Genomic DNA, 23880 nt, shown 5'->3' with positions numbered 1-23880 from the left:
GTATTAGTATCTGATAAGAAATGTGTTTTTATAAAAAATGAACTTCAGTATAGGACAACTGTCCAGATAAAAGTAAGGGGTTGTACCAAGTTAGCCATAGATAAAAGTAGGAAAGTAGAAATGTAAGTGATACCCTTTAACCAAATACAATTTTAGGATGCAAGCTTCCAAAAACCTTTTTGTTTTTTAAAAGGCTTATACTTAACATATTCATTAGAGCCGACCATACATGGTTTGAATGTCAGCCGATTTAGAAGGAACCGGCTGAGATTTGAACTGTTAATGGGCAGGCTGACTGTACCCAGCTGATCGATCAACTTGGGCACAGCCAGCCTGCCGGATTCTCATGCGATTATCACTAGCGACTGATGTAGCCACTGGCCATAATCGCTGTCTTCTCCCGGCTGGGACGGCTTATCTCCCCCCCCCGCACTGGTCGGGAGAAGACAAGGAGGGATTCCCCTGTCAGCAATGTCTGCGTTGATGGGGCAATTGTGTAAATTTCTTTCCTGCACTGTTTATGGCCTGCCTTGGCTGTTAAAGGCATTGCCTACTTGTTTACTTTCCCACTCATTTTAATAAACAGTTGTGCCCCTTTCTTTATGGATTTTCCATACAACTTGGGTTCTGTATAATATTTGCCAAGTCTGAAACAAATGTCATAGCTGCTGAGAGATTTGATGACGTTGGGCAGATGCTTTATTTGGCATTGGCTTGCTATTCTTAGACTTGCTTATAAAACTTAGATATTAGCAGACAATTTTATTTTATATTACAAAACAAAGCAAGGCCAATGTAAATATTAAAATGTTGCTAACATTGCTTTTCGTATTTATTTTATCCTGCTAATGACCATTTTTATTTTTTCATTTTAATTTTCTATTTTTCAAGGCTTGTTAAGAATTACAAACCTGAGAATAAAGTTCCTAAAGCTCCACACTTTGGGTGATAACCTTTTGGATTCCCGAGTTGAAATAAAAGAGAAATACTACTATGCCATTTATGATATGATTGTTCGTGGTAACTGTTTTTGCTATGGACATGCTAGTGAATGCGCACCTGTAAATGGATATTCCGACAATGTGGAAGGAATGGTAATTACGGCCTACAGATTGCTCTTCTCTTATCATTATGGAATGTTCTAATATTTAGTGTTGTCTAGGGTTGGGTTACATAAAGTTATTTCTTAAAGGGGAGTTCCAGTCTTTTTTTTATGTTTATTAAAAGTCAGCAGCTACAAAAAGTGTAGCTGCTGGCTTTTAATAAACATACACTTACCTGTTCCACGGTCCAACGACGTTCCGCTGGGAGCTTCGTTCCGGTTCCCCCCTTCACCGCCAGCACCTCTACTGCAACTGTGGGCACCCGGCCGTGACAGCTTTTGGCTTCACGGCCGGGCACTCACTGCGCATGCGCGAACAGCGCAGCGCTCCCTGATTGGACAGGCAATCGCCTGGGACCTGTCACGTGTCCCAGGTGATCGCCTACAGGGAGGGGCCGCTAAAAGGCGATATGACGTATCGCCTTAGTGGTCCCTGGGCGAAAGGAGGAAGTGGGACAGAAAGTTAATATAAAGTTTATGTTAAAAATTTATATATTTAAAAATTATATCATCCCATGTTGTAAACTAAACGCTGCCCAGAGACAATAGAAGGGAGTCAGATATGTGAGCACTAGGCCTGCATCTTCTATCGGTATGCCCATGCTTTCGCGAGAGAATGAAATTCCCGCTCTTAGACACTCCTGAATCGGCTTATGAAACGTGGAACAAAAATGGAAATGACCCCCCCTCATCAGATTTCTGATAATATTGCCTACATAGATGAGATTGCTTCTCAAGGCAGAGTGAACAACCATCTTTTCATGTCGATGAGTATATTAAGCTTTGATGTGGGAAAACAAAGCACTGTTCTAGGACTTGCAGAACCCAGGACTTATATTTGTGAAGTTAGCATGACTCTTCAGTTTACAATCTTCAGTCAAGAAGATCTAAATTACGCTTGCATGTACCGAATGACACCTTTGTTGCTGTATAAATGCCAGATGCTGTGGTGTAGGTCTCAAACGTCAAAATAAAATAAACAATCCTATAACTTGAAAGAACAGAGAGTTGTAAATGTTGTTTTAGTTTAAAACCCAGACAGTGAAAATGGTCATTATTTAAAATAATATGTATAAAGCTCTATTGAATAGCTTGGATGGAGATAAACACTTCTTTCTAACCTTGCATTCTAGGTACATGGACGCTGTGTTTGTAGACATCACACAAAAGGTTTGAATTGTGAACTGTGTATGGACTTTTATCATGATTTGCCTTGGAGACCAGCAGAAGGTCGTAGCAGTAATGCTTGTAAAAGTGAGTTCACAGATAATAAATTATTGTTTTTCATAGGATGGCATCTAGTAACTTTTTTTACACTGACATACATTTTTTTTTTTTCTTGGAGTTTAATGCCGTTTGACTGTGACATTTCATTCTATTGTTAGTCAATCACTTGTTAAAGGACCACATCTCCCACAACAGGACTTTATATACTTACCAGCTTTTCTTAGCTGTTCTTTTGTCACTTTTTTATTTTTATTTGTCTGTCCTTAAACATTTTGCTCATTAAACTGCATCATCTCCCTGCAGAATGCAACTGTAACGAGCACTCTACACAATGTCACTTTGACATGGCTGTATACATGTCAACTGGTAATACAAGTGGTGGAGTGTGTGATGATTGCCAGCATAACACAATGGGACGGAACTGTGAGCAGTGCAAGCCATTCTTCTATCAGCATCCAGACAAAGACATACGTGACCCAAACATCTGTCAACGTAAGTATGTTACTTTAAAAGAAAACTCCTTTTTGGTCTGTTTTTCTGGCAGCCCTCCATCTTGTTACGCACAGCAGCTATTGTTTGTCTTATTTGGTTGACATCTTAAGAGAGGTGTTATGTGACTTTATAAGGATCTGTTCTTTGTTGCTTTCCTAGAGCTGTTCTCATTTTTTTCCTAATGGGGGAAACATTTTTTAATGTTCAACATTAAGTGCATGTAAACTGCTATGCAATAGGTTAATCTGCAAAATACATGCAATTTACCATGATCTTGAAATCTGTAGACGTGTATTACTCTTGAAAACTGCTTTTTGATCAAAAGCTAATGTTGTTGGTTGGCAACATTTTTTCCAGCTTGTAACTGCGACCCAGCTGGATCCCAAAATGGTGGCATATGTGACCGTTATTCAGATTTCTCTGTGGGACTTATTGCTGGCCAATGTAGATGCAAGTCAAATATAGAGGGAGAGCGCTGTGATCGATGCAAGGAAGGCCACTATGACCTAAGTGCAGAAGATCCAGATGGATGCCAGCGTAAGAATTCTTTCAATATGTGCCTCACTTGGATGATATCCTCTCAAACAATTGACAAACATCTGTATTTTGTTTCCTATCTTATAGCTTGTGGATGCAATTCTCTAGGAACTATTCCTGGTGGCAATTCGTGTGACTCGGTAGAAGGAAACTGTTATTGCAAGCGTTTCGTGATGGGGAAGCAGTGCGACCAGTGCATGGTAATAAAAAACTTCTGAATGACTGCTTTTGATTTTTGTTCTTTTGACTCCAATCATTATTTTGTAAATAACATAAGGCAGCAAGGGAAGGTAACCAACATATACTGTATTAAATCCACTTGTTTGATGCATGTGTATATTAAAGCCTGCTCACTAAAACAAAGAATAACAAAATGCTGAATAAGCAGCACACATTGTAAAATACTTTAGGCTGCATCATTGTGGAGGCACAACTCTATACAATGAGTACAGCTTAAAAAAAAAAATCTTTAATAAACCCATTTGTCAAATATATTCCATAAGAAGCAAAAACGTTATGCAAAATATTTAAAATTGGAAAAATAATTATTCGATGATCTAGTATAGCTAGACAAAATAAAGGAATAGTGCAGAGTTCTTGGGTTATAGGTTCTGTACTATGAAGCTGAATGTTAATTTACATGTACACATAGCCAAATAAACCTAATGATTGATACCTGACCTCTAATATACAACTCAGCTGTGATAGAAATCTGGTAGTTGCCACTGCTTACCAGTTAATCAAGGTAGTCGCCATAAAGAAACATAGCCCCACACATTGTAATCCAGTTTTCTCAAAAAAAAAAAAAAAATTGATTTACTTTTATTCTTGAACTTGTGATATACAAAATAAAAAAGTGCGTAAATGGGACTTTAAAGTGGATGTAAACCGATGAAATTTTAGCTGGGCACATATATATCTGTAGTGTTTTCTTATCTCTCTTCAAAGAACTAAGTCCTGTAACTGTCTCTTGCTCTGTTATCAGCCTCATAACTTTTCACACATTCTCTGAGACACACCAGAGGATCTTTTTTAACTATCTGTCCACTCCAAGCTTCACTACACAATAAATCCTTGACTTGGTTACAAGGTAGTGTGAAAAGTTGAAATTCTCCTTAATTGTTGATGGCAATACACTAGACTCTAGGTTCGGGATAACAGTTATGAAGCTTGCCCTGTCAGCCACAGCAGCTCTGTTATGCCCCGTACACACGATCTGGCTTTTGCCAAACTAACATCAGAATTCCGACCGAATTCCATTGGAGTAAAAGAGAACTTGTTCTCTATCTAAAAAAGTCAGATGGGGCATACACATGGTCGGAATTTCCGATGGAAAAAGTGCATCTGACTTTTTCCATTGGAAATTTCGATTGTGTGTATGGGGCTTTATTTATATTCACATAGGTTCCCATGTACACAAGTAGCAGTAAGTATTTTATTATAATTTTGTTTCCTCTTACTGTAGGTCTCATGGCTAGAAAAGTGTTATTCCTTTGCTTTGCATGCCTTACTAAATACACAGTGGTCCATGTCTAATGCTAAATGTTTAAGAATATGTGACTATTCTGGTAATAACCAGCCTTTGAATTTTTTAAACAGCCTGGATTCTGGGGTTTGAGCAATGACCTGGATGGATGTCGACCTTGTGACTGTGACCGTGGTGGAGCACTGGATAACATGTAAGCCATAAGTTCACTTTTTCCTTTACTATCAAATGCTTATATGGATTTTAGAATGCTTATTAACACCCTCAATCATAATTTCTGCATGCATTTTACTGTTGGTACATTATTAGAAGAGACAAACATTTTAAAGTATTTCCAATATTTTTCTTTGGCATCCAGGGTAATCATTCGATTTTTTTATATAATGATTTTTTTTTTATGGGTGTGTTTGTCTTCTAGAACAACAAAATATTATAGAAAACAAGTTCCATTGCCATAAGATAGTTTCCAAATGCTAAAATCCACCTGTTTTAATTGTGCATAGTTTTCTAGTGCAGTTTTACCAATTTGTCCAATAGAACCACTGCTAAGTTATTTTGTTTTGTCTTTATTCACCTTGCAGCTGTTCTGCTGAGTCAGGACAATGCCGCTGTAGGCCACACATGATTGGTCGTCAGTGCAATGAAGTGGAGTCTGGCTTTTATTTCATCTCTTTAGACCATTACATCTACGAAGCAGAGGATGCAGATTTTGGCCCTGTAAGTACTCTGTAGTAATCTGTGAATTTCTATCTTTATCACTAATAACATCATCTTGCAAGCTGTGAATTATTATTATTTTTTATCAATAGAGTGTGAGAACTGTTGAACGCGTGCACCCTCAAGATCGAACACCATCTTGGACAGGACCTGGATTTGCCCATGTTCCAGAAGGAGGATACTTGGAGTTTCACATTAAAAATATTCCAGTCTCAATGGAGTATGATCTTTTAATCCGTTATGAACCACAGGTTAGTCAATCAAAACCTAAAAAAGGTGTGTATTGTTATGAGTTCTTTTTAAATAATGGCGGATGGGCAACTGATTTGTCTGTATATGTCAGTGGTCACCCCTAACTTAAAGAGGAACTTCATCCCCTTCTCCCTTCCCCATACACATATACATTTATTTTTGCTTAGCCTGCAATCTAATAGCACAAATGATGAATCTCCCCTTTCAGGCTATTGTATTCTGACAGCCGGTGCAGCCATAAGAATACCTGCACGGTGCCTGCATCTGTTCGTCTGACAATTTTCTGACAGGTTCCTAAACAAACTAAAGTCAATTGAACAATCTATTTTTCTAGATTTTGATTGGAAGGAAAATGAATTTGCACCCTATACACAGGCTACATATCTGCAGATTGAGTCTATAATATCTTGCAGATAATCAGCTGATATATGGGTAAATTAAACATATTTTAGTTGCTCTAGTCTACAAATATCCATGCATGCAAGTTGCATTAGAAAAAAAATCTTTATGGTAATTGGTTGTACTATTATGCCACGTACAGACGGTCATTTTTTTTTATGGAAAAAAAACGAAATTTTTTGTAAAGTAAAAAAACAACGTTTTTGAAACTTCATTTTCAAAAACGACGTTGCCTACACACCATCATTTTTTCAAAATGCTCTAGCAAAGCGCGGTTACGTTCAGCACTCTTTTCCATTGAAGCTCGCTTCATAACTTGCTTCTGAGCATGCGCGGGTTTAAAAACGTAGTTTTAAACGTCGTTTTAGCTACACACGGTGATTTTTTGTGACACAAAAAACTATGTTTTGAAAAACGACACAAAAAATTGAAGCATGCTCGAATTTTTTTTTTTGTCGTTTTTCAGAAGACATAAAACAATGTTTTCCCCACACACGTTCATTTAAAATGACGTTTATAAAAATGTTGTTTTTTTTCATCACATAAAGTGATGGTGTGTACTAGTGTACTAGTGTACTAGTGTAATATAGCATTCAGGATAATGTTCATTTCAATAATTAAAAAGTAAACATACATTTCTATGCTGACTACACCCAAATCTATTTCACTACCCTCCAGCTCATAACATCAGTCTTCCCACGTAGCACTAATTTACTAACCGACATATCAGTGTGGATGTCAACCCACTTCCTCAAACTCAATCTACCCAAAATCAAGGTCATAATATTTCTTCCCCACATGCCCCTTCCCCCGATTACTCTGTCAAGATCAATGGCACAACCATAAACCCATCCATGAATGCCAGGGTGCTAGGTGTTATCCTGGACTCTGAACTCCACTTTTGGCCCCACATCCAATCACTTTCCAAAGCTTGCTGCAACATCTCCAAAAGATACCCCTTCCTAACCAATGACACTGCAAAGCTTCTGATCCACTCCCTGGTTATTTCTCGCCTCATCTACTGCAATTCCCTCCTCATTGGCTTACCCTATTCAGTTCATCATGAATGCTGCTGCCAGACTCATCCACCAAACCACTCAACATCTGCTGCCTCTCTCTGCTAATCCTTCCATTGGCTGCCTCTCACCCAACGAATTAAAGGAGTTGTAATGGCAGAAGTTTTTTTTTTTTTTAATCTTAATGCATTCTATGTGTAGCAGCCTCCCCAGCACCCCTAATACTTTCCTGACCCCCTCTCTGTCCAGTGATGTACCCGATTCCCTCAACAGTCTGGAACTTTCCTCCTTATTGGCTGAAACACAGCAGCTGCGCCATTGGCTAACTGACAGCTGTGGGAGCCAATCAGGGGAGAGAGGGCCGGTTCCGGAACAGCAACTTTGTGTCTGAATGGTGTAAAGGGGTTAGCTTGGTAGCGGGTGTGTGACCCCTTGGATGGGTTCACTACACTGAATTTATACAGACAGGCAGTCGAAGACAGTTGAAAACAAAGATTTTGGTTTATTCTTCCATCTTGCTGGAAACAAGTGCAAGCATCCAAACAGCATAAAGAAAATCAAACATAAAATAAACCCTGGCCACTTTGGGCGTCTATCTTCACCACACAGGAACCTATCTATGGAGTTCTGGTTCTGGGCAGACAGTGCTGGTCATACAGCAGAAAAACAATAGTCTTTTGATTTTTATCGCACAGAAAAATCAATCCTCTCCTCACCTTCTCAGAAGACTTTCAGTACGCTGCTCTCCTTACTCACAAAGCCTCAGGATGCAGCAAATCAGTGGTAATCCTCTATAAGTAATCCAGAGGCCTTAATTGCCTCATTCTGAACAGCTGAAGTTTTTTTAACGCCCTTAGACCTTTTCTGGCTATTTTTGCAGCCGACGCCTAATAACAATTGGCGTATCGTCTAAACAAGGCAGAAATGTATGTCCCGTCTGTGACAACACCCACAGATTTACCTGACTTCCTTTCACAATGGACACAGAGCTGCAGCTTGGGTGCCCCATAGCAAGCCTCTTTCTGTGGGGGCATTCCATAGGAGGGAGGAGACATGAAGAGGGACTTGAGATGAGGAGAATTTAGGCTGCCCTGTGCAAAACCACTGAACAGAGCCGTCAATTATAACATGTTTGTTATTTGTTTTTAAAACGGACATTACAATAACTTTAAATTCAAACTACTATCAGCTTACAAAGCCATCCACAACTTGGCTCCCATCTACATCACTTACCTAGTCTCAAATCTTTCTCATTGTTCCTCCCAAGACCTCCTGCTCTCTAGTTCCCTTGTCACCTCCTCCCATGCTCATCTCCAGGACTTCCCTTGAGCATCTCCCATCCTTTGGAATTACCTACCCCAATCTGCCTAACTCTCTCCAACTCTATCCACTTTTGGGCAATCCCTGAAAACTTTTCTCTCCAGATAAAGCTATCCTGCCTCCACCTAACAACTGTACATTTTATTTTCTCCATCATCTCATCCCCATAGCTATGACATTTTGTATCACTTGACCCTCCCTTTTAGATTGTAAGCTCTAGCGCTCTGATTCCTCTTGTATTGAATTGTGTTGTACTGTAACTGTCTGCCCTCACATTGTAAAGCGCTGTGAAAACTTTTGGCGTTATATAAATCCTGTATAATTATAATAATTTGTCATTCTACTTTTCTCCATGTGAACAGTGATAACCCTTTGGCATGGTTAATGTTTTTTATTTGGAATGTTTGTTTCTTCTGTCATCCTCAGCTCCCAGAACAATGGGAAGAAGCAGTGATAACAGTTATTCGTCCATCGAAAATTCCCACAAGCAGTAGATGTGGTAATACCATCCCAAGTGATGACAACCAAAGTGTAGCATTACCTCCAGGATCCAGGTAATCGGGGAAAATAAAGACAATGTACAGATCATGCATGATCAGGAATTATTTTGTGATTTGTACTTGGTCACTGTGATTAACCACTTCAATACAGGGCACTTATACACCTTCCTGCCTAGACCGATTTTCAGCATTTAGAAAGACAATTGTGGTCATGCTACACTGTACCCAAACAGAATTTTTATCATTTTGTTCCCACCAATATAGCTTTCTTTTGGTGGTATCTAATCACCACTGGGTTTTTTTATTTTCTGCTAAACAACTAAAAAAAAGACAGAACATTTCTGTTACAAGACTTTGTAAACAAGTATGTTTTCTGCTTCACTGATGGGCACCGATGAGGTGGCATTGATATGCAGCACTGATGGGCACACATAGGTGGCACTGAAAGGCGGCACTGATGGGTGGCACTGATGGGCATCACTAATTGATGGGCATCACTTATTGGCAGGCATTAGTGTTTGGCACTGATTGGCATCTATTGTGGACACTGGCATCCATTGTGGGCACTGATTGGTATCCCTGGTGGCCATGGGTGGCATATTCAACACAGACCCCCCCCCCATGTCAGAGGAGCAGCTGATCGGCTCTCCTCTACTCGCGTTTGACAGATGCAAGTGAGGAAAAGCCGATACACTGTGATGAACCATGATTGGACACAGCTGAACATGTGGTAAAGAGTCTCCGTCAGAGACTCTTTACCTAGATCAGAGTTGCGGTGTGTCAGACTGATGCGTTGCACCACTGATCGCTGCGCGCCCCCGCTAGCACGTGCTGGCTAGTTATCCTGCTCACATCATATGACGTCCAGTCAGGATAACAGAACCACTTTGCTGCAGACAATTTGCTATACGATGGGTGGCAAGTGGTTAACCGCTTGCGGACCACCCACCGTGCATGTGCCAGATCATGTACCTAGTACAGTTTGTAACCTTGATGATATTGATGGAGATGTTACTAAAGTGGCACGTGCACCTAAAATATTATTGGTTGAGTTTCTATTTTGTATCTGTTGTTTTTGAACTGTGTCTTGTAGAAATTGTTCAAAGTCTCTCTTTCAAAATGTTTTTTTTAATATGCATCTGTCACAAAATTGTGAAAATGTGGCATATTAAATATATTATATTGAGGTTCTTAAAATAGAGGGTTATTGTGTAATTAAGTGATTTGGATCCACTATTTTGGCAATCTATAAATCATGTTATATTCATAATCGGGACAGTCTATAAATCATGTTATATATTGTACTTCCAGGTATATAGTTCTTCCTCGTCCTATATGCTTTGAGAAAGGTCTGAATTACACCATACGTCTGGAGTTGCCACGATATTCAGTTAACTCTAATGTAGAAAATCCCTACACATTAATCGATTCTGTAAGTAAATATTTGACCCAAATACTTTTGCAAATGCACTGTATAATTGCTGGAAAAGACTGATGTAGTGGCAGATCAACATGTATTCTACTGTAGTGATTTATACAGCGCTAACAGCGGATAGCTAATAAATCAATCCCGTGGCTCTTGTGTAACTTCTATCTAGAAGATCTCAGAAGTTTATGCTTTATTTTAGAAGCTTTAAAAACAGCCAAACTGTATATTATCTACTTGTTATCACATTTAGAATTAGGTTTAGGTTCCTCTTACAAAGGAATGATTAAAGGCAAACTCTGGGCATGGGGTTAAAGCTGTTTCACCCTCCACCCTTTATTCTACACCCTACAAAAATTCCTTGTTTTGCTACATGCAGAGGTTAGTACAGCTTCCGCTGTGTTTCCGACCACTCAGGTGTAAGCATTGCAGGTCTAATAGACCCTAATGTTCTGAGGTCCCCACCTGACTCTCCACTTGGTCATTTAGGACTGAGCATTTAGGAGTTGTTATTAGTCTTAAAAAATAATAATAATAATAATTTAAATACCTCAATTTGTGAGCATGTTCTAGGACAGGGGTGCCCAACCTTTTGAAGAGTGTGGGCCATTTAAGCGACTTGGTAACCGGTCGCGGGCCACAATGAGCGGAGCGGGTGTATAGCAGCCCACTCTAATCCTTTTTTTTTTTTTTGATCGGATTGGAGGTAGGCGTTAGTAAACAGACACAAGTCCATTTACATCTGCCACTCCTTAGAGGTAAATGGTGGGTTTGATTGGGTCTGACTGACTGTGTGAAAGGGGCCTAAGGCTGCTTTCACACTGAATGGTTGTTTACCCGCACCACGAGTTCAGCACAGTTCACCTGTGGCTTTCCTGCCACTTTGCCAAAGACTTATATTACCGTATTTATCGGGGTATAACGCGCTCCCGCGTATACCGCGCACCCCTAAAGTTGCCCCCGAAATTCCTGTAAAAAAAATGTTATATGATTTTATTACTTACAGTTTTGGTGTCTTCCCAGCGTCCATCGTCCGGTTCCGGCGTCCGTCTGCGGCCTCGATGGTGTCCTCCCGGCTTCTCCAGCGCACGCCTCAAGTTGAGGCGCGCAAGTCGAGGCCCCTCTTCCCGCGCTCAGTTCGAACGCCTCCGCCGACATATACCGAGTGCAGTACACTCGGGTACATTCGGCAAGGCTCGGCTTCGCTCGCGCTCACGCTCTGTGACGTTTATGCGTGAGCACGAGCGAAGCCTAGACTAGCCGAATGTACCCGAGTACTGCACTCGGTATATGTCGGCGCAGGATTTCAAACTGAGCGCGGGAAACGGCTATCGGCGTATATCGCACACCCACGATTTTCCCCTTATTTTAAGGGGAAAATAGTGTGCGATATACGCCGATAAATACGGTATATCCTGTAAGTGTGGTGCACTTTCAGAAAGCAAAACAAACTCGCAGGTAAAAGAAGTCTATGGCTCAGTGCAGGTAATCAGTTTAAAAGCAGCCAAGTATCCACTGCAGAACAGATATGCCCATATATACGCTGTGATTTTAGTAATAAACTTACCTTTAATAACAGTATTCTATTGTATTCCATCCCAGAGCAGGAGGTCACGGGCCACGCGTGACCCCCAGGCCACTGGTTGGGCACCCCTGTTCTAGGATTTGGGTAGGATCCCATGTGTGATATGATCATGCTTCCATGCCATTTTCTAGAATGCCTGTGTTGGGATTTTACGGTAGCTGTTAACTTCAGTGCTTACAGCTCTACTTGTATTTCTCTTACTGTAGAAATTGCTTACTGTGATTTACTGTTAAGTATACTGTTTGCAGAGGTTTTAAAGTAACCTATATTTTGTCAGGGATAACGTCTTTACTTGGATGCTTCCTTGTTTTTTAAGTGGTTTTAAGGCTTTTGTGTTCTCTCATAACATCTTAGTTCTATTTTATCTGATCTATGTATAATAGTTGTACCTTTTTTATCTCCTCAAATACATTTCTGTTCTCTGATGTACAGTATTTTGCATATTGCTCAGGGTCTTGACCTAATTTTTTATCATTACAGATTGTTCTGCTTCCTCATGTAAAGTCCCTGGACATATTCAGCTCCGGAGGGTCAGGAGATGAGGTCAGCAATGCCTGGCAGACATTCCAGAGATACAGATGTACAGAGAACAGCCAAAGTGTTGTGAAAACTCCTTCCACAGATGTCTGTAAAGACTTCCTCTTCAGCATCTCAGCTCTGCTACATGAAGGGGCCCTAGGTAGGTATTTGTTTCACTACTACGATTAGTAGTAGCTCCAGTCTCTTTAAAGTAGACAAGCTGTCACTTTCTCTATGCTTGTTTGTACTGTGGATTTTTTGTTTTTGTTTTAGAGTCCATTTTACTATATCCTTCTTCTTCTTTTTTTTTTTTTTTTTTTTCTCACATTAGCACATTTTACTTGTTTTTGGACTATTGAAGGCAGGTTGGGCCCTTTAATAAGGGAAAGTTTGTGTGGCCCTCTAGAATACACTATTAGTACAAAATAAATATGTTCTGAAAAAGTTTAAAAAAAAAAGTATTTTGTAATGAAGAAACTTTTTTTAGTGTCTTTAATAAAATGTTACTGATGGCTATCTGAATTGGTATAATAAATCGAAACCGCTTTAGAACAAACCTTTGCTGACGTGGGTGGTGGTTGTTAGTGGCCTTGTTGTTGTTTTATATATCATACTGTTTTTATATCTTTGGTCCCAATTTAGCATTCTCATTGTTTTCTTATCTTCTATTTCTTATCCAGAATGTCAGTGTGACCCTCAAGGCTCCCTAAGTGCTGTATGCGACCCGAATGGAGGGCATTGCGATTGTCGGCCAAATGTGGTTGGAAAGAATTGCGATAAATGTGCACCTGGAACTTATGGCTTTGGGCCTAGTGGATGCAAACGTATGTCATTGTTTGGACTTAAACTTAAAAGTCTTTATTGCTTCCCAAGTACATTACTTGCTACTGCCAAACTAAACTTGTTAGCTGATTTAAGGCACCACGTGGTAGACGTCTGTGGGTTTCCTTTATGCTGCTACAGTACACCCTGGCAGCCCTCAAAAACCCAAGTGCCTGCAATATCGGCATGCAGCTGATGATTAGTCTGCCACATGTCACAATATTTGTAAATTCCAAGATTAGTGTTCTGCAGGTACTCCTGAGATGTCCTACGGCAGAAGTTTTTTAAAAGATGATCCACAGTGGGGCAGATCCACGTACCTGCGCTTAAGAATCCGCCGGGCACAGCGTATCTAAGATACACTACGCCGCCGCACCTTTTTTTTTTTTCCGAATCCTCAACGAATTTGCGCTGTAAGGTACGGCGGCGTAGTGTATCTTTGGCGACGTAAGGGCGCGGAATTGAAATGGATGTAATGGGGGCGTGTTTTATGTAAATATGTCGTGACCCGACGTAAACAATGTTTTTTTTTAACTGCGCATGCGCCGTCCGTGGGGGTATCCCAGTGCACATGCTCGAAATTAACCCGGAAAAAGCCAATGCTTCCGACGGTGACGTCATTCTACGCAAAACCCTATTCGCGAACGACTTGGGCAAACGACGTAAAAATTTCAAATTTCTACGCGGGAAGGACGGCCATACTTAAAATTAAGTACGCATCATAACAGTAGCTTTAACTATACGCCGGAAAAAGCCAAACAAAAACGACCTAAAAAATTGCGCTGGCCAGACGTACGTTCGTGGATCGCCGTGAATTGCTAATTTGCATACTCGACGCGGAATTCGACGGTAACGCCAACTATCGGCCGCCAAAATATTGCACCTTAAGATCCGATGGCGTACTAAGACGTACGCCTGTCGGATCCCTCCGAGATCCCGTTGTATCTTGTTTTGTAGATACAAAACAATGATACGACCCGGGAATTTTAAAATTATGCCGGCGTATCAATAGATACGCCGGCGTAATCCTTTTGTGGATCTGCCCCAGTATTTTTACCTCTGATTTTTTTTTTTCTTTTTTTTAGCTTGTGAATGCAATCTTAAAGGATCTTCTCATTCTTTCTGCCACCCTGAGACTGGCCAGTGTCCGTGTATCCATGGTGCCTATGGAAGACAATGTGATGCATGTTTACCTGGCTACTGGGGATTCCCAAACTGTCAGCAGTGCCAATGTAATGGACATACCGATGACTGCAATACCCTTACTGGAGAGTGCACCAGCTGCAGAGATCACACTGAAGGTTACAGCTGTGAAAGGTAAATTTAGTTAATCCACTATATCGGTATCCATAACAAAGTATTCTTTCTTCTTTTTTGTTAATGCTGTTTTTTATAGGGACATTTATAATTGGTCAAGTTCATGAAATAAATACAACTCGTTTAGAAAGTTATGTTTTTTTTTTGTTTTTTTTTAACTTTAAATTTTATTATTTTTGACCAAATATATTCCAATATAGATGAATACAATTAATTGGTATTGCTTATTATATTGTTTAGAAAAGATAATGAACATTGAGGAATGAATAGCCAGAAGTAGTAATAAACTTTAAGGTACAATATCTAAAGTTTGATATTCTGCTACTGCCCACCTCAAGTGGGATCATACTGTAGGTGGGAGCTGGTCATCAAATACTCCAATTTTTAGAAATATATCATATATCGATATGCTTTAAGTAATTGGGGGCTCTCGGGTTGTTTATCCAAACTTGGCATTTTTGGGGGGGAAATAGTGATGGAGAAATTTTTGAATGCTAACATCAATTTGTATTGGACCTGAGTGTTTTGTTTAGAAAGAAATGTTGATGATTTGATCATGCACTATTGTCTAGAGCTGCTTCATAGTCTCTTTAATTTTCTAGATGTTTAGCTGGTTATTATGGAGACCCCAGGCTTGGTTCGGGTGATCATTGCAGACCATGTCCATGCCCAGATGGACCCGGAAGTGGACGCCAGTTTGCTAGTGGATGTTATAAAGACCCTACATCTGAGCATGTTGTATGTACATGTAATAAAGGATATACAGGTAAATGTTTATTATATTTTAGGCTATTAGGAAACATAAGTCTATAGGTATAGTGTTAAAAACGTATACTCTTACCTCATTAATAGTTAGAACCTAATGCTCAGTGGAATGACTTCCAAAGTATAATACAATATTCTAGTAAGTATTCATCGAAAAAGATACTAGAACAGTTGTTTAGCCCATTGAATTTTTTTCTTTTAGATTTCTAAGGAAAGAAAAACTATTGATTGTATTTGAATGTTCTGCAAGTGGTCATTAGGATATTTCTATATAGCACTAATGAGGTTCTTTTTTATTTTGTAGGTGTTCGCTGTGACGGTTGTGCATCTGGCTATTATGGAAACCCAGAACAGAATGGTGGTGTCTGTCAGCCTTGCAACTGCAATAATAACATAGATATGTCTGATCCACTGGCTTGTGATAAACAATCAGGAGTATGTCTAAAGTGCCTCCATAACACAGAGGGTGAAAACTGCCATCAGTGCGGACTGGGATACTATGGCAGTGCAATTCATCAGGATTGTAAAAGTAAGTGTTTATTCAATTTAAAATTGCATTTGGCTTCAAAGTCCAGAACTTTTCTATTTCAATACAATTTCTTTGTATTAAACACAATTTCAATGCTATTGCATAATTTTGGTTTCCATACAAAGGTTAGAACGCCTAAAACCATGCGTTACAGGTATATGAGTCATATTAAGAAGGTTAGCACAGGTCCATCAACTGCTTAAAAACCTATTCAAATATACCCAATAAAATACTTGTGTTAAATATGCCAAAAAAATATAAATACGTTCATAGGGTGTACCATCCTAAATGCTTAGGTAATATATAAACCTATTCCACCAAGCTGAACTCTTTTATCTTCAAAGCCTATGGTCAAGACACCCATAGCATGGGAGCATCTATTGTAAAAATTAAACCCAATAGAAAGAGTTTTGAATAAGGGCAAAGCCCAGAGCATTGAAAGACATATTTTTGAGCTACAGTGCCTTGAAAAAGTATTCATTCCCCTTGAAATTTTCCACATTTTTATATGTTGAAACCAAAAACATAAATGTATTTGTATGTGATAGACCAATACAAAGGGGCACATCATTGTAGAGTGGAAGGTAAATGATAAAGGGTTTTCAATTTTTTTTTAGAAATATCTGAAAAGTGTGGGGTGCATTTGTATTCAGCCCCCTTTACTCTAATACCCCTAACTAAGATCTAGTGGAACCAACTGCCTTCAGAAGTTACCTAATTTGTGAATAGAGTCCACCTGTGTGTAATTTAAATCTCAGTATAAATAAACAGCTGTTCTGTGAAGCCCTCAGAGGTTTGTTAGGCTGCTTTCACACTGGGGCGGTGGGGGCGTCAGTGGTAAAGTGCCGCTATTTTTAGCGGTGCTTTACCATAGTTTTTTCAGCGCTTTTCGGCCGCTAGCTGGATGCTTTTAACCCCCGCTAGAGGCCGAAAAAGGGTTCGGTGGCACTTCCCATTGATTTCAATGGGCAGGGGCGCTTTAGGAGCGGTGTATACGGCACTCTTACAGCGCTGCAAAGATGTGGCTTACAGGACTTTTTTTTTTACTATCCTGTCAGCGCACCGCTCCAGTGTGAAAGCCCTCGGGCTTTCACATTGAAGTGAAAGGAGAGGCACTTTACAGGCGCTATGTAAAGCTCCTCAGTGTGAAAGCAGCCTCAGAGAACCAAAGTGAACAAACTGCATCATGAAGGCCAAGGAACACACCCGACAGGTCCGGGATAAAGTTGTTGAGAAGTTTAAAGCACGGTTAGGATATAAAAAAAATATCCCAAGCTTTGAACCTCTCATGGAGCACTATTCAATCCATCTTCCGAAAATGGAAATAGTATGGCATAACTGCAAACCTACCAAGACATGGCCGTCCACCTAAACTGACAAGGAGAGCATTAATCAGAGAAGCAAGCCAAGAGGCTCATGGTAACTCTGGAGGAGCTGTCAAGCTCTACAACTCAGGTGGCAGAATCTGTCCACAGGACAACTATTAGTCATGCACTCCACAAATCTGACCTTTATGGAAATAAGCCATTGCTGAAAGAAAGCCATAAGAAGTCCCATTTGTGGGGGAAACGTGGAAGAAGGTGCTCTGGTCAGATGAGACCACAATTGAGCTTTTCGGACTAAAAGCAAAGCGCTATGTGTGGCAGAAAACTAACACTGCACATCATCCTGAACACACCATCCCCACCGTGAAACATTGTGGTGGCAGCATCATGTTGTGGGGATGCTTTTCTTCACCAGGGACAGGGAAGCTGGTCAGAGTTAATGGTAAGATGGATTGAGCCAAATACAGGGCAATCTTAGAAGAAAACCTGTTAGCGTCTGCAAAAGACTTGAGACTGGGGCTGAGGTTTACCTTCCAGCAGAACAATGACCCTAAACATACAGCCAGAGCTACAATGGGATGGTTTTGATCAAAGCATATTCATGTGTTAGAATAGCCCAGTCAAAGTCTAGACCTAAATCCAATTGAGGTAAACAAAAAAGCAATTGATGGTCAGACTTTAAAGGCAAGGCGGAAGTATATAAAAAATATAAATTTATTACAAAAAGTAGATTAAATAAACAACAATAAAGATAATAGAAACCCATATAAATTAATAAATAGATATGGACAATATCCTCTGTACATCGTCTACGCGTTTCACCGTTGGGCTTCCTCAGGACGAGCAGAAGAGATTTTTAACAATGTAAAGGTATATTTCATAGTCTATAGCACCATAGTGGATACAGCTATCCAGGGTATCAGCAGAGCACTCCACACTCCATCGCGTGTGCTCCAGGGTAATAGCCCGTGCTATACACGATTAAAAAATTATAACTACCATGTGTTTGCACCACAGACCCCTGATACTGCATCAAAAAATGTTTATCTTCTTTCCTAGATCATTTGCCTGAATATTTTATGTGTCTCAGTAGCAGGATATTGTCCCAATTTCCCCTTCCCTTTTTGTCTTCAGGCAAAGAGTTATCCTGTTGTTTTCATTTATCTTTTGGCAAAAAGTTCTACTTTATAGTGTACCTGTGTAACAAACTGTTCAAACCATAATAGTATACCGCTTGCTAGATAACCATCTTACATGTATCTTGCTGTTTAATCTTTTTAGAGTGCGTCTGTAATTACCTGGGCACTGAACAGGAGCACTGTCAGGGAGATGTCAGTTGCCACTGTAATACAACCACCGGCCAGTGCCCTTGTCTGAAGAATGTGGTTGGACAGAGCTGTGATCACTGTGCACCGAACACCTGGAATTTAGCCAGTGGAGATGGTTGTGAGCTATGCGGTTGTGATCCAGGTCGTTCTCTGGGACCATCTTGTAATGAGGTACACATTAGAAAAAAATAGAAAATCGAATGAATAAAACATTCTGAAGCATTTTGAGTGTATAACTCTTCTCATAACATTTTAAACAGTTCACTGGACAGTGCCATTGCATGCCTGGTTTCGGAGGGAGGAACTGCAGTGAATGCCAGGAACTTTTCTGGGGTAATCCAGATTTCGAATGCAAAGGTAATATACAACTATTTATGCCCTCTCATTCTTCTTTTTTTTCTTGATTTTTGGCTATAAGCATTCCTAAACCAGTACTGACAGCTATTTACAAAGTGGTGAGGTGTATCTTTGTTTCTTTTTTAAAGTAAATTATATTTTGACAGGTTTTAGCATTTCATCGCCAGCATTCACCTGAGTTACACCTTCTACATCCCCTGCAGGTTTTAAATTTTTAACCATGCGGTCACATTTGTATTTATATTTATTTATATTTATAGTCCCACTTGTACATATGGCACTATTTGCTACTGTACACTTATACACACACAATGAAAGTCCAACAACACAGATCCAGGAGATGGATTTCTGGCTGACAGCTCACACGGAGCCAACCCCTACTCCCCCTAAGTTACCAGATAGGATGTTGCTCTGCAGTGCTGTCTCTTCATCTCACCTGTTCAGTGTACATTAAGCCTGTACCTGCATTCCACCACCAGCCAATCAGGGCATAGGCAGAGTGAAAACTATAAGCTGGTTGTGAAGGTTTTTGGTGAAGAGCGCTTTATTTTACAAAAACCCAATCAACAGCGCACAGCGGCTACTACACTAAGCTGCCTCAGACAAGTGTAGTAGCCTGTGTGTGCTTGTGTTTTTGTGAATGAAAGCAGTCTTCAGCTGCAATCATTCACGACATAAGCTCACAGTGTATACTCTCTGTTCCCATGAATAGCTGTTGACCGGTTCTGACTGTGTTTACTGAACAGGAAAGATAAGATAAGGAGGCATAATCCTGAAGAATGAAGAGGGAGCACAGCTCAGTGCTATCTGTAACCCCCCCTCCCCCCAATGGGAATGCACATATTTTTAGGCTTCAGAAGGTTGGAGCTACAGCCAGAGAGAGAAAATAAATATTTAACCACTTCAGCCCCGGAGAATTTGGCTGCCGAATGACCCGGACATTTTTTGTGATTCGACACTGCGTCGCTTTAACTGACAATTGCGCGGTCGTGCGACGTGGCTCCCAAACAAAATTGACGTCCTTTTTTTTTTCCCCCACAAATAGAGATTTCTTTCGGTGGTATTTGATCACATCTGCGTTTTATTTTTTTGCGCTATAAACAAAAAAAGAGTGACAATTTAAAAAAAACAATATTTTTTACTTTTTGCGATAATAAATATCCGCAAAAAATCTATAAAAACAAATTTCTTTCTCAGTTTAGGCTGATATAAATTCTTCTACATATTTTTGGTCCAAAAAATTGCAATAAGAGTATATTGATTGGTTTGCGCAAAAGTTATAGCGTCTACAAAATAGGGGATAGATTTATGGCATTTTTATTAATAAATATATATATATATATATATATATATATATATATATATATATATATTTAATATATATATTGTGATGGTGGGACTCTGTACTATGTGAAAGATTGCTGGTTTACGCCAAATTTTGGAGAGAAAGACACATTAATTGCACAGCTGTGTCTTGGGCTTTTTAGTTCTGACCTGACATGGCTCAGAGCCCCACCCAACAGACAGGAAGTCTGTTCCTGGGAATCAGGTGGATTCCCAATCCCTCTGAGAGGAGTCAGAGACGCTGCATGGGTTGCAGCTAGAGCATGCAGGTCTGCAGGAGGCAGATGTCATTTGATGATTGAGCAGCAAGGTTTGAGCTTATCCCTAGGAAACTGTTTGTTCTGAGGAACAGAACTTAGGCCTAGGCTAAAGGCCTGAAACAGCCGGATGGCAAGTATGGAAGCCAGAAGGCTAAACTGTTGGTTATGCAAGATGCAGAAATACTGTTGAACTTTTGTGCTTTTAAATAAAAGTGGGCTACCAGGCCCTTAAAAACTCAGTTCTAGACTGGCGTACTCACTGTAAAATGCACCTATCGCTGGAGTCTGATCACCCCAATCCTACTATATATATATATATATATATATATATATATATATATATATATATATATATATATATATATATATATATATATATATATATATATATATATATATATATATATATATATATATATATACACATATACATAATCTCATTTTTTTTTTTTTTTACTAGTAATGGCAGGATCCCACACCTTTTTATTACTCGCCTAATTTTACTACTACATGTCCCTCACTGATGCCCCCTCAAGGCCGCCACTGTGCAGTCAATAAAAAATGTCCATGTCAACTAACCACAATAATTCAAAATCAGGAGGGAGTAGAAGGGAGATTTGCAGCTGACGGCAATGTTTATAGAAGCCTAATCTCCGGATCTACAGAATTTTTTGTCCTGTGGTTTACAATGAAAGTACTTGTGTATACTGTGTGATTGATTTTTTTTATTTTTTGGTTCTCGTCATTTGCTCTTTGGATTGATTGGGTGTGTGACATGCTTAATTTAAGGCACACACTTGAACAATCCAATGATACAAATGATAAGCTAAAAGAAAATTAATCTTTATGGAAGCAAGTATGACCAGCTCATAATGTGTGCTGCCAACTAATTTATATAAACGATCAGCAAAATGTCCCTGTTGATGCATTTAACCTATGCAAAGGAATGAAAGATCAAAGCCTCTTATCAAAATGGGAGCTTAGTTGTGAAATAAGTGCAGATATTCAATCATAGTCACTAAGGATTAACTAGTATAACAAAAACTCACATTTCTTATACAAAGCAGAATTATTTAACTCAAACATTTCATTAGCCTTTCAATTTTAGATTTTTTTTTTCCTCTCTACACAAATCTCGTTTTAAATTACTAACTAAACAAGTCATTAATCCCCTCTATAGAAATGCACTCATGTAGATGATCTATTAAAACATCTTCTGAATGATGGGACTTTTTTGCAGGAAGTAAATGTTTGTTGTTGGTTTCATTGATTTAAGACCCTTTTTAACAATCCTCTAAAAAGCCGGCCATAGCATGTTTTCTTCATTTTGGCATGCTTGCCTGTATAAAATTCATCTTATTTTTAATTATAGTCAAGTAGTTGGTGATGACAATTGAAGTCATTGTGTACTGTTGTTGCCTACACATTTCTGAACAGATAAAGCTTTGTAATGAGCGATCAGTGAAGACATGCCAAGCTGAAACAAAGTCATAACTGTTCATTTAGTAATAGGGCTATTTTATTTTTATCAATGATGGGTGTGGGGATAGACCTCAGAAGAATGTTGCCATTTATTTGATGTGCATGCTAGAGATTTTAAATATTACACATATATTTTTAAATGTGCGCATCAGCTAATGGTCATTGTTGCTCTGTATCAAATTCTTTCCACCAATGGTGAACATAGCACACGTCAACAGTTGAAGTTATCTATTTTGGAGTAGTGAAGGAGTAAAGGTCATCTCGCAGTTTCCATTAAACGGTCTTTAATGTACATTTTGGCCGGCATAGTGTTGTGTTGTGTTGCTTTATATGGCAAATTTTTTTTATTAAGTTTTTAAAATTGAAACTGCTCTACTGAAGAGAAAGACATTGGTAAAATAAAGACAGTTTGTTAAAATATGGTACCATTTTGTATTTAGAAAAATATATACTACTACAAACTGGAAGGTCTTTTTCTGCAGCTCAATGAATTGTAATTGTTTTAGGTTGGCATATATTTTCAGGGGGAAAAAAACAGATGCAATTTTTCAATAATATATTATTTCTATTTTAGATAAAATGGACACAATGCACATTCCAAAAACCCTCACCTCCTAAGGCAGGTTATACTTTATTTTTTATTTTTTTTATTCAACCAACGGGTTGAATGAAAGAAAATAAATCGATTTCCCCCATCCACACATTTGAGGAAGTCTCCCTGCTGTCAAAATGCAATAGCTCTGTGGGAGGGATTCTCCCATCAACCTCAAAAGTGTGGATGTTCATTTCCTTTTGTTCCTTCATCCTACTACATTCATCGGCACTGATTGAGCAAATTTTTCCAACCGGGGAGGTGGGCCTTCCGTGGAGCGCTAACATAATGTGTGATCACCGCTCAGTCAAGGAGTACTGTGACTGCAGCCTTCAGGATGGCCCACTTCTAGGGTATGGATAGAGGAGCAAGGTGGGGAAAGAAGCTTGGCCACATTTATTTTTGGTAGAGGAGCGGTAGCGGCAGCTAATAAAACATGTTCTAGCTTATAACACGAGTGCTGTCTGGTCTCAATTCTTGTGTACCCTTAGCCCTAGACAACAGCTGTCTCTCTTTTTTTGAGTGTTTTATTGCATACTGTCAAATTTGTAATATCACAATTACTATTTCAAAGACTATATTGATGACGATGCATAGTTTAATTTTCATGAAAGGCAAGATAATTGCAAATATATTACATCAAATTGCACTTGTAGGATTAATTTCCTATTTGGGCTATTTCCAATTCTCTGAATATTTTTTGCTGCTTTTCGAGAAGTGCATTGATCTGGAGGATATGATTTTTTTTTTTTTATATACAAAAGTGAGTACACCCTTCACATTATTATAAATATATATTTTCATGTGACAATACTGAAGAAATTACACTTTGCTACAATGTAAAGTAGTGAGTGTACAGCTTTTATAACAGTGTGAATTTGCTGTCACCTCAAAATAACTCAACACACGGCCATTAATGTCTAATGCGCTAGCAACAAAAGTGAGTACACCCCTAAGAGAAAATGTCTAAATTGGGCCCTAAAGTGTCAATATTTTGTGTGGCCACCATTATTTTCCAGCACTGCCTTAACCCTCTTGGGCATGGAGTTCACCAGAGCTTCGCAGGTTGACACTGGAGTCCTCTTCCACTCCTCCATGACGATGGTGGATGTTAGAGACCTTGCGCTCCTCCACCTTCCATTTTAAGGATGCCCCACAGATGCTCAATAGGGTTTAGGTCT

At 39.3% G+C, this 23880-nt stretch overlaps 1 protein-coding gene across 1 annotated transcript in view; it reads left to right on the top strand.

The window, feature by feature from the left end:
* LAMB1 (laminin subunit beta 1) overlaps nucleotides 1-23880 on the top strand; it is a 64606-nt gene that overhangs the window by 14740 nt on the left and 25986 nt on the right. The window contains exons 8-24 of the mRNA XM_040343550.1: nucleotides 892-1094; nucleotides 2236-2356; nucleotides 2633-2821; nucleotides 3179-3358; nucleotides 3446-3558; nucleotides 4958-5037; nucleotides 5426-5561; nucleotides 5654-5812; nucleotides 8975-9102; nucleotides 10360-10480; nucleotides 12540-12738; nucleotides 13259-13402; nucleotides 14486-14717; nucleotides 15320-15483; nucleotides 15787-16011; nucleotides 18618-18835; nucleotides 18925-19021. Of these exons, the coding sequence (XP_040199484.1) occupies nucleotides 892-1094; nucleotides 2236-2356; nucleotides 2633-2821; nucleotides 3179-3358; nucleotides 3446-3558; nucleotides 4958-5037; nucleotides 5426-5561; nucleotides 5654-5812; nucleotides 8975-9102; nucleotides 10360-10480; nucleotides 12540-12738; nucleotides 13259-13402; nucleotides 14486-14717; nucleotides 15320-15483; nucleotides 15787-16011; nucleotides 18618-18835; nucleotides 18925-19021 (2709 nt within the window). The remainder of the gene's footprint in view (nucleotides 1-891; nucleotides 1095-2235; nucleotides 2357-2632; nucleotides 2822-3178; nucleotides 3359-3445; nucleotides 3559-4957; nucleotides 5038-5425; nucleotides 5562-5653; nucleotides 5813-8974; nucleotides 9103-10359; nucleotides 10481-12539; nucleotides 12739-13258; nucleotides 13403-14485; nucleotides 14718-15319; nucleotides 15484-15786; nucleotides 16012-18617; nucleotides 18836-18924; nucleotides 19022-23880) is intronic.

Source organism: Rana temporaria, chromosome 3, assembly GCF_905171775.1.
Source record: "Rana temporaria chromosome 3, aRanTem1.1, whole genome shotgun sequence".
Classification (NCBI taxonomy): domain Eukaryota; kingdom Metazoa; phylum Chordata; class Amphibia; order Anura; family Ranidae; genus Rana; species Rana temporaria.
This window is presented reverse-complemented; position numbering and strand designations above follow the sequence as displayed.